The sequence below is a fragment of the Elephantulus edwardii genome, unplaced genomic scaffold (genome assembly GCF_000299155.1).
Source record: "Elephantulus edwardii isolate Elephantulus edwardi_28Jun2011 unplaced genomic scaffold, EleEdw1.0 scaffold00171, whole genome shotgun sequence".
Classification (NCBI taxonomy): domain Eukaryota; kingdom Metazoa; phylum Chordata; class Mammalia; order Macroscelidea; family Macroscelididae; genus Elephantulus; species Elephantulus edwardii.
The window spans coordinates 4,112,811-4,131,670 of record NW_006399921.1 but is presented as its reverse complement, the minus strand read 5'-3'; the positions used below and the strand labels follow the sequence as shown (position 1 = coordinate 4,131,670).

Sequence of the window (18,860 nt, the reverse complement as noted above, 5' to 3'; positions counted from 1 at the left end):
AGGGTTATGTAGCCCTCAAGGTCTCAACCTTAGGGGGGCAGGACTGGGACTGAAACTCCTTACTTCCTGAAACAAAAGCATCCCTTTAGCAGAGCCTCACTGCTTTCTAAATCTCTAAATGAACCTTCTTAAAACAAAAGTATATTTTATATGGTCCCTAGTTGGTAAGGCGTTTGCTGCCAAACCAAAGGCATCCAGTGTGCTGCTCAGGATAAAGATGGGCAATATCCTCCCTTGCAATTTACAGCCTCTGAAAACCCTCTAGAGGGTCTGTTATGAGCGGGTCCCCACACCCTTACTCTCTCTCTATATAAATGGTGAGGATTATGAAATGCCCAAATAGTTAATCCTAAAAGTTGGGTTATTACTTCCTTTTGATAGATTTAAGATTTGAGGACACAGTTTGTCCTTAGTAAGTAAATTTCAGTTGAATCCTTGAAGTGGAGCTGGTAACTTGTAGAAGGGTGAGTTCTTGATAAAAAAATGTTCTGCCAAATGCAGAACCCACTTCACCTGCACCTACTTCCTATAACATTCAGGTTGGCTGTGATTCGCTGTACAATCCAGCTATTAAGATTTCTGAGTCCTGGAAGGAAACCAATAAATAAAGTCCGAATTGCATACTGATTGGCATCCCGCTCCCTGTCGCAGTTTCCAGCCCCATTAGAGACAGGCTAGCCTTGCTGGCCTGGGCTGCGTGTGCCCAGCCCAGAGCACAGAGGCCCAAGGTTAATGCAAGCGGGCGCCTCTCTTCCAGCCCAAGCAGCTGTTCTGGAACAGCGACTGCACCCGGCGCTGCCGCTGCTTCCGCCGCAACCTGATCCAGTGCGACCCGCGCCAGTGCAAGTCGGACGAGGAGTGCGCCCTGCGCAATGGCGTGCGCGGCTGCGTCAGCACCAAGACGTCCTACTGCCTGGCTGCGGGCGGCGGCGTCTTCCGCACCTTCGACGGCGCCTTCCTGCGCTTCCCCGCCAACTGCGCCTTCGTGCTCTCCACCATCTGCCAGAAGCTCCCGGACATCTCCTTCCAGCTCATCATCAACTTTGACAAGTGGTCGTCCCCCAACCTCACCATCATCTCACCGGTCTATTTCTACATCAACGAAGAGCAGATCCTCATCAACGACCGGAACACCGTCAAGGTAACTAGCTTGTGGTCAGTGCAGGTCGCCTCAGGCAGGATGAGGGTTCATGAGCAGACTGTGTATTGTGCTTTCCTACAAAGCCAGGAGTACGGTGCTGATGGGGAGCTCTGCTGGCCTAGTCTATAGGGAGCTTAGCTCTGATGGTTCGAATCCACCAGCAGCTCCACGAGGGAAAGATGGGCAAACTCCTCCCGTGTGACTTACAGCCTGAAACCCCATGGAGGGTCAACTATGAATCTATTCAAACTCACGGGAATTAATTGGGTTAAGTTACCTAGTAGGCGGTGCACTGTGCTTTCCATCACAGCCAAGTCTACTCTAACAGATGGTTTCGTTGTGAGTACGTCACATGGGTGATCATATGTTTAAAAGTGAAAGTATGAAAATTCTACAAGAACAATTTCATTTAGTCTTTGTTGTTCATTCGAGAGATCGGACAGAAAATCTACAAAATGTCAGGAATGTTTAAAAATGGAACTTTGTTGGAATATGGCAGAGAAAACAGTTTTTATTCTGGGTTCCTTTCCAAAATGCATCTATTTGCCCATAGTTTTAAGAACCTTAACAATTACTCTTGATTCTGCCTGCATTTACTAAGGACCTAGCCCTTGGCACTCACTCATCCTTCCTTGCTGTGTTTACTTCTGTCACCTAAGAGACAGCAAGCATTTGCCTGTAGATGGAGCATCCTCCACTATCAGATGCCAATGATGACCTACTGGGAGAAAGAAGATGGGGAATTTCTCTTAGATCTGCTGTTCCATAGCCCTGTGGCCTGGTTTCTTCTGAATTTCATCATTGGCTCTGTCCCATGATGTCCTAATGTACAGCAGAGCATATTATTGCCCTGCCCTGTGCCCTCTCCCTGATCTCTAATATACTCAAGTCCATTGTTACAGTCACTGCCCTGTGCCCTCTCCCTGATCTCTAATATACTCAAGTCCATTGTTACAGTCACTGTGCTTCGAGGTGCTTTCCCACTAGGGGTTCATTTTCCAGCATCATCTTATAATAGGAAACTGTGTCTAGTCCATAGGGAGTTGTGCTGCTCACCCAAAGGCCGGGCCTCTCTGGCCATCTGAATCCATCAGCAGCTCTTTAGTGGATGAAAGATAGGTAGTCTCCTCCCATGCAGTATATGTTGTTGTTATGTGTCATCTAGTCACCTGCAACTCATAGCGACCTTATGTACAACAGCCTAAACCCTGCTCTATCCTGTGCCAATCGCATTGCCTCTGATACAACTACCCCCATTACCCCAGTCACTGAATCAATCCATCTCATTGAGGGTCTTCCTCTCTTGTGCTGTACCTCCACCCTTCCAAGCATGACGTCCTTTTCCAAGGACTGATCCCGCCTTGCCACATGTCCAAAGTATATCAGACGCAGCCTCAGAATCCTTGCCTCCAAGGTCTCAACCTTTCCGGGACAAACCTTTTAGTTCTCTTAGCAGTCCATGGTATATTCAGTACTCTTCTCCAACACCACAGCTCAAAGGCATCGATTTTCCTTCTACCATCTAGCCTTTGAAACCCAGTGGAGGATCAGCTGTGTGTCTGTTCCAACTTGAAAACAATTATTTACGTTGTATTTGCCTATATACTGTTATCATCCACAGGGCTTTCAATGGCTAATATTTGGAAGTAGATCCCCAGTGTCTTTCTAGTCTGTCTGAGAGCTTTCTTAGTCTGAAACTTCAACTGAAACTTGCCCACCATGCGAGATCTGGTAGTTAAAATGCTGGTGGCCTAGCTTCCAGAATGGCCACCACAGGACAAAGCAAACTGGCAGATGGGTAGTTGTGAATCTCAGACTTGTATGTTTCATAACTCACATAGCTCTTGGACTTGGATTCCTACCACCCATACGTTTACAAAGATCATCTGCTTGCCTGTACTCTGCACAGTGACCTGAGCTCTTTAGCTAAAGCAGGTGGCTCAGAGCCAGCAGTGGGGAACCAGCCCTTAACACCATTGGCACAGCCAGGGATGGATGGGAAATGAGGATATGCCCATAAACATTTTGTTTGAAATTGAGTCCTGTTGTGTGTGTCTGCTTGCTGCCATTGGCTCAGATAAAAATACACTGAATGCATATATGAAAAATCATCAGATAGCTTAGTATCAGAGAGCTAGGGGGAAAAAAGATAGTATTTTGCAGATTTCAAAGGAGGAGTTTGTGTTTTAATACTGGCTTTTTCATTTTAATGAAAGCTACTGCTTTGCCTTCCACTTCCTTTTACAGACTGGTCCATGCAGACACAAGGGCACAGGTCTGGGGTACAGGAGCCTGAAGGTGAGGTGCTCACCTGAGAGTGCAGACCCCATGAAGTGCTGAATCACACACCCCAAGCTGACCAAAATAGTAAACAGAATCATATTTTTCAAGATGACTTTTCTTTTTTTATAAAGAAACAAATCACTAATAGCCTGGAAAAAAAAAATCTATTTTATAAGTACAGGAAAATCATGTTAGATTCTTTCCCAAGAGCTAAGAAAAGAAAATGTTATAAAGCAAGCAAATGACAAATGCAGAAAACACTGTGCCTATAGGACCTCTGAGGGTGGAACCTATGGTCTGAACGCTATAAGCAAGAAAACAATAAACATAGCAGAGATCCCTAGATTCATTTTAACTGTGTTAGCCTCCTTAGCACAGGATTGGGATTTCATTTTTGGTAATTGGTTTATGCTGGGGAAAGTTTTACACAAACCTGCTGTCATTCATTGTGGGTTATACGGCTCTGCTGTTTTCCTTACTCTGGAGCTCCCCCGCCCATTCTACGTTCATTTTTTTTACTCCTCTGGGGGAGGGCTATAGACAGTAAGACAAGTGAATGCGCTTAGAGTCTGAAGCTACAAACTACAGCCTGCAGCCAAACCCGCTGGCTGCCTGTTTATATATATATAAAGCTTTATTGGAAGACAGCCACACTCATTTATTTTCATTTTGTCTTTGACGGTTTTCTTGCTACCAGGGCAGAATTGAGTAGCTGCAACAGAGATACCATGGCCTGCAAAGCCAAAAGTATTTACATGGGACCTTTATAGAGAAAGACCTTCTGACCACCCTGTTCTAAGAGTAATTCACTTCCTTTGTTTTTCCTTCAATAGGTCAATGGCACACAAGTGAATGTTCCTTTTATAACTGGCCTGGCAACCAAAATTTACAGCAGCGAGGGGTTTCTGGTGATCGACACCAGCCCTGACATCCAGATATATTACAATGGTTTCAACGTCATTAAAATCAGCATTAGTGAGAGGCTGCAGAATAAAGTCTGTGGCCTGTGTGGCAACTTCAATGGGGACTTGACGGATGACTACGTGACCCTTCGAGGGAAGCCGGTGGTGAGCAGTGTGGTGCTGGCGCAGAGCTGGAAGACCAACGGAATGCAAAAGAGGTGAGGGCTTCTGCATCCTTCACACCACTCAGCTGGTGGCCCACGTCATACCAAGGGCATGGGGGCTGTCCCTCCCTTAGCATCACACCTCCTCCCTTCAAAGAGCTTAGCCAAAGGTTACTGGAGAGTTGAGGATGCAAAATATTTTATTAAACAACAGAAGAAGGAACTCGTTCATATCATCTGGCCTTCAGTCAAATAGAGAATTTGCCCAGGGTTAGAAATCTAGAGTCTGGATCCCCTGAGACAGAGGCACGCCTGCTTGGGATGGGATGGAGAACTGACTCAGGAGAAGGAGCATTGACCTTTATTTACTCTTTAAGGCGGAGCTTAACTGGATGTTCTTAGCTGAAGGTTTGAGTGTGGCTGTAGAGGGAAACATTGGTAAGAATTGGAAAAAGGCTTTTTTAAAAAACAGAAGTCATAGAGGTTATCAGGCCCACCTCTGGCCAGTGGTTATAGAACAAACTAAACCAGGTATTCTGAAAGTTTTTCATTTAGGAGCTCTGGTGGCCCAGTGGTGAGAAACTGTGCTGCGATTCTAAAGGCACCTGGTTTGAATCCACCAGCTGTTCTGCAGGAGAAGGATGGACAGTTTCCTCCTGTGCAAATAAACTGCCTCTGAAACCCTGCTATGGGGTCAGCTATGGGTCGTTTCTGACTCATTGGTCCATGACAACAGGCCACAGAAATTATGTTAAAGTGCTTATGGGTCTTTGGCTGTGCTTCTCCTTCCTGGTATCCCTTTGTCTATACAGCGAGTCAGGGAGCCTGCTGGATCAGTCTGTAGGGAGTTATGCTGCTAACCCAAAGGTGGTACCTCTCTGGCTATTGGCCTCCTCCAAGCCCCTCCTTGGAAGGAAGACGGGTAGTCTCCTCCCATGTGATTCACAGCCTCAGAAACTCAGTAGAGTATCAGCTTTGGGTTGGTTCCAACTCGATGACAATGAGTTTGAGGAGGAGGAGGATATTTTTGGGTTTGCTCTTTGTTGTTTTTTGTTTGTATTTTTTTTTTTTACACAATAAGTTGATCCCTTTATGTTATAATGGGCCAAACATCAATTAAATACCTAGATGTGCAAATGATGTTCTGAACCTCTTATGACCCTTCTTTTTTTCCTCTTTTTTAAATTGAGATTTTCATGAAAGTTTACAGAGAACTTGGATTTCCACTCATTCATTGTTGCACATTTTCTTCCCTGTCCACCCCAGTTTGCTTTTCTTTTAAAAAATTTTTTTTTTCATTATTGTACAATTCCCCATCCTCACCCCAGTCCACTTACTATATAACTCTTATTCTGGACTGTTATCATACAAATATACCTAATCATATATTCCTTTTAAGCACTTCTTTTCCCTCATCTGTTTCCATGCAGTGTACATTCTTTATCCCTTCTTTTCTTAGTTTTCTCCCAACCCTGATGTCAGTCCTGTTTTACAACAGTGGCATTATGCAGTATTCATCCTTTTGTGACTGAGATATTTCACTCAGCATAATGAAGGGTTACAACAGTGGCATTATGCAGTATTTGTCCTTTTGTGACTGAGATATTTCACTCAGCATAATGAAGGGTCACCCCTGAGGACATTATGACCCTTCTTTGAAAATAAACTAGACCTCCAGCCCTGGTGGTGTAGTTTGTTGGAGCTGTGCTGCTGACCCAGAGATAGCACCTCTCTGGCAGTTGGAATCCACTAGCGGCTCCGCAGGAGAAAGACGGGTGGTCTCTGGTGCATGTTACAGCTTCCAGAAACCCGCAGGAAGGTCAGCAAGGAGTTAGTTCCAACTCAGCAGTCAGCTAAGGAGTTCGTTAGTTTAATTTGAGGGTTTTTTATAAATTATAGAACCCAGTGCTTAAGAAATTACTGAATTCTGTCTCTTCCTTTTCTAGATAAAACTGAAGCTATGTATACTGCATTGAAACACATGAGGGAGAGAACAGTTTAAAAGCGATATATAATAGAGTATTATGGTTATCACATGAGTCCCTCATTAAAGTTGCATAGTAGAGTGTACTTGGGGCAGGGGGGATTGTATACCAATGAAGGAATTTTACTTTTCAAAGAGAGGAGTGAACTGGGGGGAGGGAGGGGTGGGTAGGGAGAAAAGTGCAACAATGAATGAATGGAAATCCAAAATCTCTGTAAATGTTCATTAAAATAAAATAAATTTTTTTAAAAAAAACCCAACACAAAACCAACTGAAGCTAGAACATTAGATTATTCACGTAAGGAGGATCATACATGCAACAGCAGGACTAGATCCCAGGACTCCTGCAGTGATGCTTTCTCTGAAATGTTACTCTATTAGGCTCCTAGTTCAGAAAAGACAAGTTCAGACACTTGGGCCATTCTGGAATTTCTAGAGATAAGCACGGTGAAGTGTGTGTCTGAGGAGTTGTCATTCCCTCTGAACTTTCCCCCTCCCTGTCGTTCCCTCCCTCCTTCCGTTTCCCCTTCTGATCTGTCTGTCAGCTGTTGTACCCCCATTTTCTTCTGAAGGTTTTAGCTTTGGCTTCTGGTAGTGATAATTTAGAAGACTCCTAGGCTTCCTTACAAATCTTTAATTGTGCCAATTAGTATTACTTCTATTATTATCAATGACTATTAGATCAGTTTTTGCCTTTCCAATGGCACTGTGACAGTTCTTGTCTTAGTTCCATTAAATTAAGAGTAGAAGTGACTCTGTACCCTACCTCCCTACGGCTCCATAGCTAGTGAGCACTGGGCATCATCAGCAGACAGCACTAACTTCTGGTAGCCACACAGGTGACAGGTGTGGCCTCCTCCCCTCCCCGGCACCCGCCAGAGGTGGAGGTGAGTTAGTTTGCTCTGCTGAGCCTGACCTGACCACTCTCACTCCCAGCTGCAACGAGCTGCAGTTTTCGCAGTATGCAGCCACATGTGACAACGTGCACATCCAGATGATGCAGGGTGACAGCCACTGCCTGAAGCTCACGGACATGAAGGGCTTCTTCCAGCCCTGCTACGGCCTTCTCGACCCACTCCCGTTCTACGAGTCCTGCTACCTGGACGGCTGCTACAACCACAAGAAGTTCCAGCTGTGCGGCTCCCTGGCTGCCTACGGGGAGGCCTGCCGCTCCTTTGGGATCCTCAGCACCGAGTGGATCGACAAGGAGAATTGCTGTAAGAGAATGATTTTATTACTGTATTTCTGCGGGTTCGTTGGCAGTTAAGAGAGTTAAGAGGAGCTCCTCAGGTCACATTGGCTTGTCTTGGGAAGACAAGCCCTGTCTGCCAGGTCACATTGGCTTGTCTTGGGAAGACTAGCCCTATCTGCCTTTACCTGTCGACCTGCTCATGGTATTGGGGGGGTGGGGGCAGTGAGCCGCAGCAGAGATGCTGGGCCAGTGAGGACACTAAGCCCCCTGTGCTTTTTGACCGGTGATAAGGTTTGGAAAGCAAACTTGGGGAGATTCGAGTCTCTGGGTTAAAGGAACTCCAGGTTAGAGATTTTCAAGGTTGAGGGCTGTTGTGTGGGACCCCTGAATTATTTCTGTCTCCAAGCTCAGCAACTCAGTAGTGTGGTCAGAGCACACATCAGAAAGGACAGTGGAAGTGGCAAGGTGAGTTTAACTGGCTATAGCTACGTGGACTGAAAGGAAGCTGCATTGGATTTATAAAGCGGCTGTTGTTCGCTGCTGTTGGATTGACCTCAACTCACGGTGGGCTCTGTACAATAGAATAAAATGCTACCTCATTCCCATAACTGACCTCCGTTTCGTAGGGTTTTCACTAGTAGATACTTGGTTTTCAGAAGTTGATCACCAGGCCTTTCTTGCCAATCTGACATAGTCTGGAAACTACTGAAACCCAATTAGGAGCATAGGTCACATAAAGTGATTACATAAATGAAAATTGGTTGATAATTCAGGATCTATTGATGTATTTTTTTCTAAAGTAAAGAAATAATTTTGATGTATATTTCTATTACTCTAGTTAGTCATTGTCTCGGTGTTAATCAAGTAGGTGAGAAAATATAAATGCGTATCAGCAGAACTTTATCACAAATGTGTGTATGTGTTCATGTATTTAAATGGTCTGTCTGTTCCATTAATGTAATATGGCATTGTAACCAACATAATGCGTGTGCTCCCCACCCACAAGCAAAGTCCAATGTGTGCACTGAGAAAACAGGCACCTTCTAAGACTGGAAACATTGTTTGTAAACATACAGCTTAAATCTGGTAGGAATAGACTTCATTCAGAGCCTAAAAACAATGGCATTAATTAAAATACATGTTCATTGAGCTCAGAAACAGTTAATAAGTAAATTACTCATCTCAGCTGGCAATTAACAGAAATGTTTAGTTTGATAATTTTAATGTTTTCAGCCTGCTGTGTTAATGAGCAAGACTTTAAATAACTTTAAAATTAGCTGTTTTGAACTTTAAAAGTTATCTGAAATTTAAATATATACATATATGTCAGTTTTATTGACTTACTTAACCTCAAAGCTTCCCTTCGCATTAAGGAATGTCTACTGTGTTTGCCGACTGGCAAATGGATCCACACTTTTTTTTTTCTTCCTGTGGCTTATAACCTCAGCTCTTTAATTCTGGAAATCTTTTGTTGTCAGCTCCTGTCAGCCCCCAGACTCATATTCCCCCTACACAACAGAATGAAATGCTGCCAGGTCCTGGCTCACTCTCACGATCATTTATGGAACTGACCATGGTGGACCATCAGATTTTCAATGGCTAACTTTCAGAAGTAGATTGTGGGACCTTTTATTCTGGTCCATGTCAGTCCAGAGCACCCCTGAAAGCTGGTCAGCATCATTGCAACACACAAGCCTCCGTTGATAGATGAATGCCTGCAGATGAGGTGCATTGGCCAGAAACTGATGAATAGATAGGAAAATCATCAGAGAATAACATGAGGGGTTGGTGATTTGGTGTTTGAATTCTTACCTTCCTACCGGAGACCCAGGTTGAGTCCCACATAATGCTCCTTGGGTGCAGCACCACTCACCTTTCAGTGGAGGTGCCCGACTAAGATAGACTGGGAAGAGACGCCTGCACAGCTGCAGTTGGCCAGTGAGAAACCAGTGGAACCAGTGGTCCTGTCTCCTTTGCTCTTTTGTGCTAAGCTCTAGTCCTCTGGTGCTCCTGTCTCCTTTGCTCTTTTGTGCTAAGCTCTAGTCCTCTGGTGCTCGGGGCCAATGTTATAGCAGTGAACAGCAACACAAAGTGGTTGGGTGTAGGAGTAGAGATCAAGAACTTACTCTCTACTCTTCATATAGATGTAAAACTCTACATGCTAGTTTAGTAGTAGGCGTTGTGATTGTGCTTCCTCTTGGTAATTAAGAGTGTTGTGTACCCTGTCCTCACGTGGGCACGTTTCCGCTGTGAAGTGGGAATAGTGCTAGTGAACGCAGCGAGTCTGTGGATTTAAGGAGACAGCACAGCTGCAGCAGGAGACACGGGGCCTGGCCTGTTGCTAGTGCCCAGGTACCGGCCATTGGTATTATTTCCTGAAAGGTTGCCCTGCCTGTTAACGAGGGCCTGCCCTCCTGTTTCCAATTTGATTAAAGTAACATTTGAACACTATAAGCAAATGCTTCCCCTGCATTGGTGTGAAAATCAAGTTGTGTGTGTTCCTGTTTGTTTTCCTTTTTAGCAGGAGTGGTTGAAGATCCCTGTGTGGGGGCGGACTGTCCCAATCGAACCTGCGAGCTGGAAAACGGAGGCGAGCTGTGCGGCTGCATCGAGCCCCCACCCTACGGGAACAGTGAGTGAGGCTGCCCTCTCCCACCCCAGACAGTGCCAGCTGCCAGGGGGGCTGGGGAGCAGGGGGCACCTCATCCCATTCCATTCAGCAGCTCAGAAGTCCCATCCTAGACTCTCATAAGCATTTAAGTAGAACAAGGAAGCGATTCAGCCACTTCAAAGTAGGCTAATGTTCATTTTCTTGTAACTACATTCTGTTCTCCAATAAATTGTAATGTGAGAATTCGTGCATGAATAGAATCGACCAGTTCCCTCTGAGACAACATTTGATATCAGAGAGATCTCAGTTGAGCCCTTGGACTCACTGTGAAGGAAGGTAGTTTGACACAAGCATGAAACAAGTGGGAAGAGACAGCCAGGTACTTTCTTAAGACCCATTTGAAGCCAAGAACACCTGGCCCAATGCTTTTGGCCTGAAGATACAGCTGAAGCAATCCAGAAGTAGCTGGCACTGCAGGCCACACGCCTAAGTAGCTTGCGTTCCCATGACCTTGGCCGCTGGCCCAGCCCGCTGGCAGTGGTCAGTAAGCAAGTGAGTTGCTTTTCCTTCCACCTCCACAGGCTGACAAGCACCTCGGGAAGCAGGTGCTACATTTAACCTCATTAGGGCTTGAAAACCTAATTGACTAAACGGTTCCATGGGCAGGGCGTCCGGGGTTGCTCAAGGGCTTCACCTCAGCAGATGAAAATGCTTCTGCTTCTGTAGTGCTTATTGGCTGGTGTGTATGTACTCATAGAAGCTATCCACGGAGCTCTCCTGGGAACCCCTGGGACTGAGCTGGGGCTTGGGGGTATGGCCCAGGAATGCATGCACTTTTGTTTGGGGTTTATTTTTATGATTAGCTCTTATTTAATTCTAATTTTTCTTTCACATTTTATTCAATCATATATATTTTTTCCTATTGATTTATGCCTTTTATTACCCTGTCTCATCAAGTCCCCAGCGCACCTGACCTGTTCCTTCACTAGCCCAATCCGTCCACTACTCTCTGCTGTCCTAGTGGTTTTCTGCCTCCACTCTCCCCTACCCCCTCCTCCCTTTTGGAAAAGCTAGAAATACCTTGTTCCTGCTTGCTAATTTCAATAGCCATTATTGTCCTCACATCAGTTGTTGTCTCTCCTTGTCCTGATCCTTTGCAGTGCACATTGTCTCTGCATTCAATTTCTGCTCTCTCCACCCTTCCCCACTGCCGCCAGTTACCCCTTACTTTGATTGTAGTAGATGAGAACATGCTCTTTAGCTGCAGGGCTTGGAATAGATAGGTTGCTTACAGAAGTAGCTACTCAGGGTGGTGCTACCACCAAAGAGATAGAGAGAAAGAGAAAGAGACAGATGGGGAGGGAGAGGGTGAGGAGAAAGGGGAGGGAGAGAGGGGGAAGAGACAGACAGAGAGAGAATGTGAATATGGAGGGTGTAAAAGAAAGACTAAAAAGACTTTGTCAGCATTTTTTACCCTTTAAAGGTTCTTTGTCCAAAAATTTCCTTTACTAAAGCCCAATGCTCATTCAGTGGGATTGAAGCTTTATTAGAATTACTGTAACCTTCGGATAAAGGCTCTTCCAAGAAACCTAAACCCACTTCTGTCAAGGCTGGTAGTTCAAACCACTGGCCTGTCAGGTAGCAGTCAAGTACCTTATCACTGCACCACCAGGGCTCCTCAAGGCTGTTGCGTGGGCTGACCCCATCCCCATAGCACAGCCACCTCCCACTGACGTGATTTTCACCCTCATTGTTCCTCACAGACTCACATGACATTATTGATGCAGAGGTGGTCTGCAAGGCGGCCCAGATGGAAGTGTCCATATCTAAGTGCAAACTCTTCCAGCTTGGCTTTGAGCGGGAGGGTGTGCGGATCAATGACCGACGGTGCTCCGGCATTGAGGGCGAAGACTTCATCTCCTTCCAGATCAACAACACTAAAGGGAACTGTGGAAACATTGTGCAGGTGAGGACAAGCGACAGGAGAGGGCACCTGAGAGAGACGATGAGAGCTATGGGTGTCTGACCTTGTGCTGTCCAGAAAGCCAGCAGAGATGCCGGGGGAGTCATCAGGGCTCTAGGCTGTTGGTTAAACGAGAAGCGCGGAGGGAAGTATTTCTTTCCTGATTTGCTTTGTCTGGCAGACATTTGCTCTACATATTCTAAGTCAAGAAGCCTGGTGGTGTAGCACAGAGGGAGTTGCAGCTGCTAACCCAACGGTGTGTTGTCTCTGGTAGTTCTAATCCACCCGTGGCTCCATGGGAGAAGGATGAGCTGCCGTCCTCCCTGGCGATTTACAACCTTCAGCAATCCACTGGCGGGTCAGCTGTGACATGGTTTCAACTCAGTGGCGATGTGTTATTCCATGTTTACATATTTTCTACTTCAGACGACTTTAAGACAACTAAAGTGGGGTTTGAAGTGTCCTATCTCAGTCTCAGTTTAGTTCAAGAAATCTGTGTTCCCTCTTTTAAGTTTGTATTGTTCCTCCAGGTAAATACAGCTGGGCTTGGCTCTCTTGGGGGCAGGGAGGGTGTCCCAGATATCAGGTACCATTTGGCTGGAGAAGCCCATCAAGATCCCAGCCATTAGTTCTTGGCTGATCTATAGACAACATCTTTCTCTTCATCTTCCTTCCCTTTCCTGACAGTGAGGAGGAAGACAGTGAAACTTGAATTTGTTCATGTTAATACTTGCAGGCATGTCTGGTAAAAAGATCTGGTGGAAGTGTGATTTTGAATTGTTTTTAGGTGCCGTTGAGTTGAGTGCAACCCATAGCGGCCACGCGAACAACAGATCTGAACCCTGTCCTATCCTATGCCTTCCTGACACATTAGAGCCCATTGCAGCAGTAACCATGGCAATCCACCTGGTCAAGGGTCTTTCTCTCCTTTGCCAACCCTCCATATTTCCAAGAACTGTGTCCCTTTCCAAGTAACAGCCCCTTCTAGTAACATGCCTGAAGTATGTGAGGTGAAGCCTTCTCATCATTGTCTCCAAAGACACCCTCTCTATGACACATTTGTTCTTTTGACAGTCCATGGGATATTCAGTACTCTTCTCCAGCACCGCAGCTCAAAGGCATCAGTTCTTCTGTCATCTTTATTCATTGTTCTGCTCTTAAATGCACCTCAAGTGATAGGAAAGACCATAGCCCGAACCAAACATACCTTAGTCCTCAAATTGACATCATTACTCAGTAATTTAGAGATGTCCCTAACTGCTGACTTTCCCAGTGCAATATGTCTCCTTATTTCCTTACTGCTGGTAGCAAGGATGTTAACTGTGGATCCAAGTAAGATAAGTTGTTGACATTTTCAATCTTTTCCCCATCCATTATGATGTTGCCTATAGCTCAGTGGTAGAATTTTTGTTTTCTTGACATTGAGATGCAATCCATATTGAAGGCTGTAATCTTTAATCTTCTTCAACAAGTGCTTCAAGTCCTCCTCACTTTGAGCAAGCAGGGTTGTGTCATCTACATAAGCAGGTTATTGATGAGTCTACCTCTGATCCTGATGCTACATTTCTCTTTATTGAGTCCAGCTTCTCTAATAATTTGCTCAGAGTATAAATTAAATAAATATGGAGAGAGAATACAACTTGACACACCCCCTCCTTAATTTTAAACCCTTGCTCTATTTATGCAGCAGCCTACAGGTCTAGGTATAGGTTTTGAATGAGGACAATCAAGTGCTCTGGGATTCCCATTCTTCTGAATGTTTCCCATAACTTGTTATAATCCACACAGTCAAATGCCTTTGCATAGACAGTAAAACATAAATTACCATTGGCTTCTGTTACTATAGTACTTCTTGACATTTTTCAGTGTCAATCAATTCTTTCTGTACAGTGATTTTGTGTATTCCTTCCATCTTCTTTTGATGCTTCCTGAGTCATTCAATATGTTGCCTGTAGCATCTTTCAGTATTGCAACTTGAAGTTTAAATTTATTTTTCCATTTTCTCAGCTTGAGAAATGCAGAGCAAGTTCTTCTCTTTTTTTCTCCAATCTAGTTCTCTGCACATTCCATTATAATACTTCACTTTGTCTTCTCAAGCTGCTCTTTGAAATACTCTGTTCAGCTCTTTTACTTTGGTATATTTCCCTTTTTATTTTTTTTTTAGCTTCTCAATGCTCTGGTGCAATTTTTAGAATCTCTTCAGACATCCATTTTGGTTTTTTTCTTTCTCCTCTGTCTTTGTAACAACCTTTTGCTTATGTCATGCTTGATATCATCCCATAAGTCATCTGTTCTTCCATCACTGGTGTTCACTGCCTAAAACCTATTCTTAAGATCTTGAAATTCATAGGGAGCTCTGGTGGCCTAGTGACAAGAAGCTACTGCAATTGCAGCAGTTTGTGGTTCGAAGGCACCAGATGCTCTCCTGGAGAAGGAGAAGCAATTTCCTCCTACCAGTCAGATCTGATTTGACGGCACACACACACGCGCGTGCGCGCACACACACACACACACACATCTTGAAATTCAGATGGAATAGATTCAGGATCATATCTTGGTTGTCATGGACTTGATTTAATTAGCAATCAGCCAATTCGATTAGCTGTTTGGTCATTTTGGTATTGAATTAGGGACTAGCAATCAGGTGTACTGGTCTTTTTTGATGTTGATTTGGGGACTTAGGAAGGAAAACTTTTATTCCTTTTATGGTGGCAGCACTTCCTGCTGTGCTCTGGTCTGTGTTCCCACATATGGCTTGGGGTCGGTGGTAGTTAGCATTCAGTGACACATGAAATCAGCCTCCATGGCCATTCAAGGTTATCAGAATGAAGGGTGCTCTTGCCATCTCTTGTTACACTGTTTCCCCCCAGTAAATGCGAAACTAGCTCCATATTGATTCATACTGCCCTCTAGATTCTGTATGGAATGATGACATTTCTTCTGTTTCAGGGCGTTCTTAAAATGCAAGCCACATTCTCACTCCCCGATTTAATGATTTCTGACCTTGCTTTGCTCTGCAGTCCAATGGCACTCATATCATGTATAAAAATACAATCTGGATCGAAAGTGCCAACAACACCGGTAACATCATCACCAGGGACCGGACGATCAATGTGGAATTTTCGTGTGCTTATGAGCTGGATATCAAGATCTCCCTAGATTCTGTTGTGAAACCTATGCTGAGGTAAAGAATCTTGTGAGTTTTTACACATTGCTTTGTCTTTTCCTTGACAGGTAAGGTTAGCATAATAAAACTTGCTACCATTTGTCTTTGAGGCACTAGGCTAAATATAATTCATATTTCCTGAACCTTAATGCCTTAAACTGACGCTGTGCAAGAGAACTTTCTGTGATGATAGGAATGATCTATGTGTGCACTATCTAGTACAGTTCTTATGTGCGGCTAGATCCACCTGAAATGTGGGTATTAGAACTAAGGAACTGCATTTTTAATTTGATTTGATTTGATTTTCCAGATGTGTCTTGGCTAATGTCCACCATACTGGACAGGGCATTCTTAGTTTTTACTGCTTCCTGCTTTAGCAGGAAGATTTAAAGAAATGGTTATTAATTGCACAAATGCATTTGTTTGTAGTTCCCTACCTTATGATTATCTTCGTTTCAGTGTCATTAATCTGACAGTTCCGACTCAAGAAGGCAGCTTCACCACCAAGATGGCACTCTACAAAAATGCCTCCTACAAACACCCTTACCGCCAGGGGGAGGTGGTACTGACAACTCGAGACGTGCTGTACGTGGGTGTCTTTGTGGTGGGAGCTGACTCCACACATTTGATCCTAACACTGAACAAATGCTATGCTACCCCTTCTCGTGACAGCAATGATAAGCTCCGATACTTCATCATTGAAGGAGGGTGAGTTGCCTTCTGTTAGAAGAATGTTTTAGAGGGTTTAGTGTAATATTTTCCTGTATCACTTTTTTAGACTACTGGCAGGGGTCTGGGGACTCCACTCTGGGAGTCTGGCTCTGTGCTGCATCCAGATGGTGGTCCACGTAAAGGGAAATTTTTGGGGTCGTGTTTGATGTGTATTACTTCTCTTCCCCCCCAAGAGTGGGTGTCCTTGAACCTTTGCCTAGGATGGTAGTCTGTTCAAGGGTGTGGCTTTAAAACCCTGCAGGGTTTTAAATTTATTAATTTTTGAATGAATATTCCTTGACTGACACAGCAATCTTTTGTCTGTTTGCTGAACTGAACAACTTGGTGTTGCAGTGATGCTGCACACTGTTCCATAGTCTTGTCAAATAACATAATCGTTACTCATTATGTACAGTGTTTGGATGAGCTTCCAGATTGATTTATGCTGGGAAGCAGGAGTAACATCCACTTCCTAAACTAGAAGCCTCTGGAAACTCTACAAACTCTCTAAACTCTACAAACTCTCTAAACTCTCTAAGTGTACAGAAAGAAATGATGGTAGTTAAAGAACAGAATTCTGTACAGAAATGATGTTAGCTATAGAATAGAGTTCAGGTCTTTTGTGCAAAACTTAGTCGTATTCGACTTGACGACACTTAACCACTACTCAATGAAACTAGTGCTGGTATATATGGAGAAACAGTTTTCCACTTTGCACATCACTCTTTGTCAATGTGCAGTATGAAGTAACCTGGGTTTGCTGTGATGTTGAACCTGTACTATTGGGGTATCAAATACAAGAACGGTTTTCCGATGGGGACAGTGTTTGGTGGAGCTCCCAGTTGTAAAACAGGTTTGGAAGCAGGAATGGCATCCACTTCCTAAACCACATGCCTCTGGAAACTCTATGAACTTGGAGAAATGACGATAGTTATGGAAACGCATTGGGTCTTTCTTCATAGAGTCGTTGAGTTGTGCTTGACTCATTGGCAATCAGCAACACAACATAACACTTTTTAAGGAACAGAATGGGAACTAGTATTTTTCAACAACTGAAAGGGCAAGCATTCTGCATCCATTAACTCATCTTATGCTCATGACAAGGGAGCTCTGGTGGCTTAGTGGTAAGGAGTTGCACTGCTAACCCTAAGGCAGGTGGTTCACATCCACCACCTGCTCCAAAGGAGATGAGCTGTCTCCATCCGTGTGATTGCTGAAAATCCACTGGAGGGTTAGCTGTGAGTTGGAGGCACTTAACAACAACATACTTACACAAGGTAAACATATTTTAAAGCTCAGTTTACAGATGAGAAGACTGAGGGCTTCTTGAAATCAAGAAACTTGCTTAAAGTCATATAAATTAATAATAAATTCCCAAGTCCAAGTGGTGTCTAACAACCTGCTGCTTCATTGTAGATGCGAGCCAAGAGAGGAATCTGTCCTGTCCCCTCAACTTCTGTTTCATTTGGGAGGGATGCAGAGCTTTTGCAAATGAAAGAACATAGAGAGAATACTAAAAGTTGGTAAATGGGACATCTATCAATATAAGAAGAAATTAGAATAATTTCTGTGTATCCCATAAGCACTGGCGGTGATAGGGCCAGCAGACATATAACGTGGTGATATAAATGGATTGCTGACCGTCCCTGCTGTGCTGATAACTGATAGGTTGCAAGCTGGAGTCAAACCAGAGGCATCTCAGAAGAAAATCCTGGTGATTTAAAAAATTAGCCTCTTGAACTTCTATGGAGGCTGATCCTCCTCAGGTACACACGGCCACCATGAATCAGGTTCAGCTTCATGTTCTCATTACGTGCTGTCAAGTCACCTCTGACTCATAGCGACCCGATGTACAACAGCTGTGAAGCCTGCCCTGTGTTGAGCCAGTCTCACTGACTCAGACACACCTGCCCTCATTACCCCAGTTATTGTATCAATCCTTCTCATCCAGGGTCTTCCTCTCCTGCACTGTCCCTCTATCCTTTCGAGCATAATGTCCTTCTCCAAGGATCAGTGCCTCCTGGCCATGTGCCCAAAGTATATGAAATGGGGCTTCAAGGTCCTAGCCTCCAGGGTTTCACCCTCTCCAAGAAAGATTTGTTTTCTTGGGGGTCCATAGTATGTTCAAGACTCTTCTCCAGCACAACTCAAAGGCATTGATTCTTCTTCTGTCACCCTTAGTCATTGTCTAGCTCTCTGATGCATAGTAAGTAATTGTACAGACCATGGCCTGGATCAGGTGCACCCTAGTCTCTAAACTGACATCATTGCTCTCAGCATTCTGGAGAGGTCCCTGACAACAGATTTTCCCAATTTGTCTTCTGATTTCCTGACTGCTGGTTCCAAGAGAGTTAACTGTGGAACTGAGCAAACTAATTGTTAATGACTTCAGTATTTTGTCCATCTGTGATTATGCTGCCAATTGACCTAGTGGCGAGAATCTTTGTCTTCTTGTTGAGCTGAAGACTACAGTCTGATGGAAACTGTTTTTTATATGCTTAGAACCTAATATAGTTCCTGAAACCTAGTATTTAGTGAAAATTATTGAATGAAAGACAAGAAAAAACTAGAGACCACACAAAAAAATAATAGTTATATTTATTTTCTTTAAACACACTGATTATGCCAGGCAATTTATCCATACTATATTGTTGTTGTTGTTGTTGTTGTTATGTGCCGTCGAGTCGCTTGCGACTCATAGCGACCCTATGTACAACAGCCCTAAACTCTGCTCTGTCCTGTG

The 18,860-nt window shown here is 44.3% G+C and overlaps 1 protein-coding gene across 1 annotated transcript in view; it reads left to right on the top strand.

Moving 5' to 3' along the window:
• The window catches only part of TECTA (tectorin alpha), a 90,541-nt gene that overhangs the window by 60,181 nt on the left and 11,500 nt on the right, over positions 1 to 18,860 (top strand). The window contains exons 13-19 of the mRNA XM_006895633.1: positions 758 to 1,141; positions 4,258 to 4,544; positions 7,411 to 7,691; positions 10,188 to 10,298; positions 12,041 to 12,243; positions 15,261 to 15,424; positions 15,866 to 16,114. Coding sequence (XP_006895695.1) covers positions 758 to 1,141; positions 4,258 to 4,544; positions 7,411 to 7,691; positions 10,188 to 10,298; positions 12,041 to 12,243; positions 15,261 to 15,424; positions 15,866 to 16,114 — 1,679 coding nt within the window. The remainder of the gene's footprint in view (positions 1 to 757; positions 1,142 to 4,257; positions 4,545 to 7,410; positions 7,692 to 10,187; positions 10,299 to 12,040; positions 12,244 to 15,260; positions 15,425 to 15,865; positions 16,115 to 18,860) is intronic.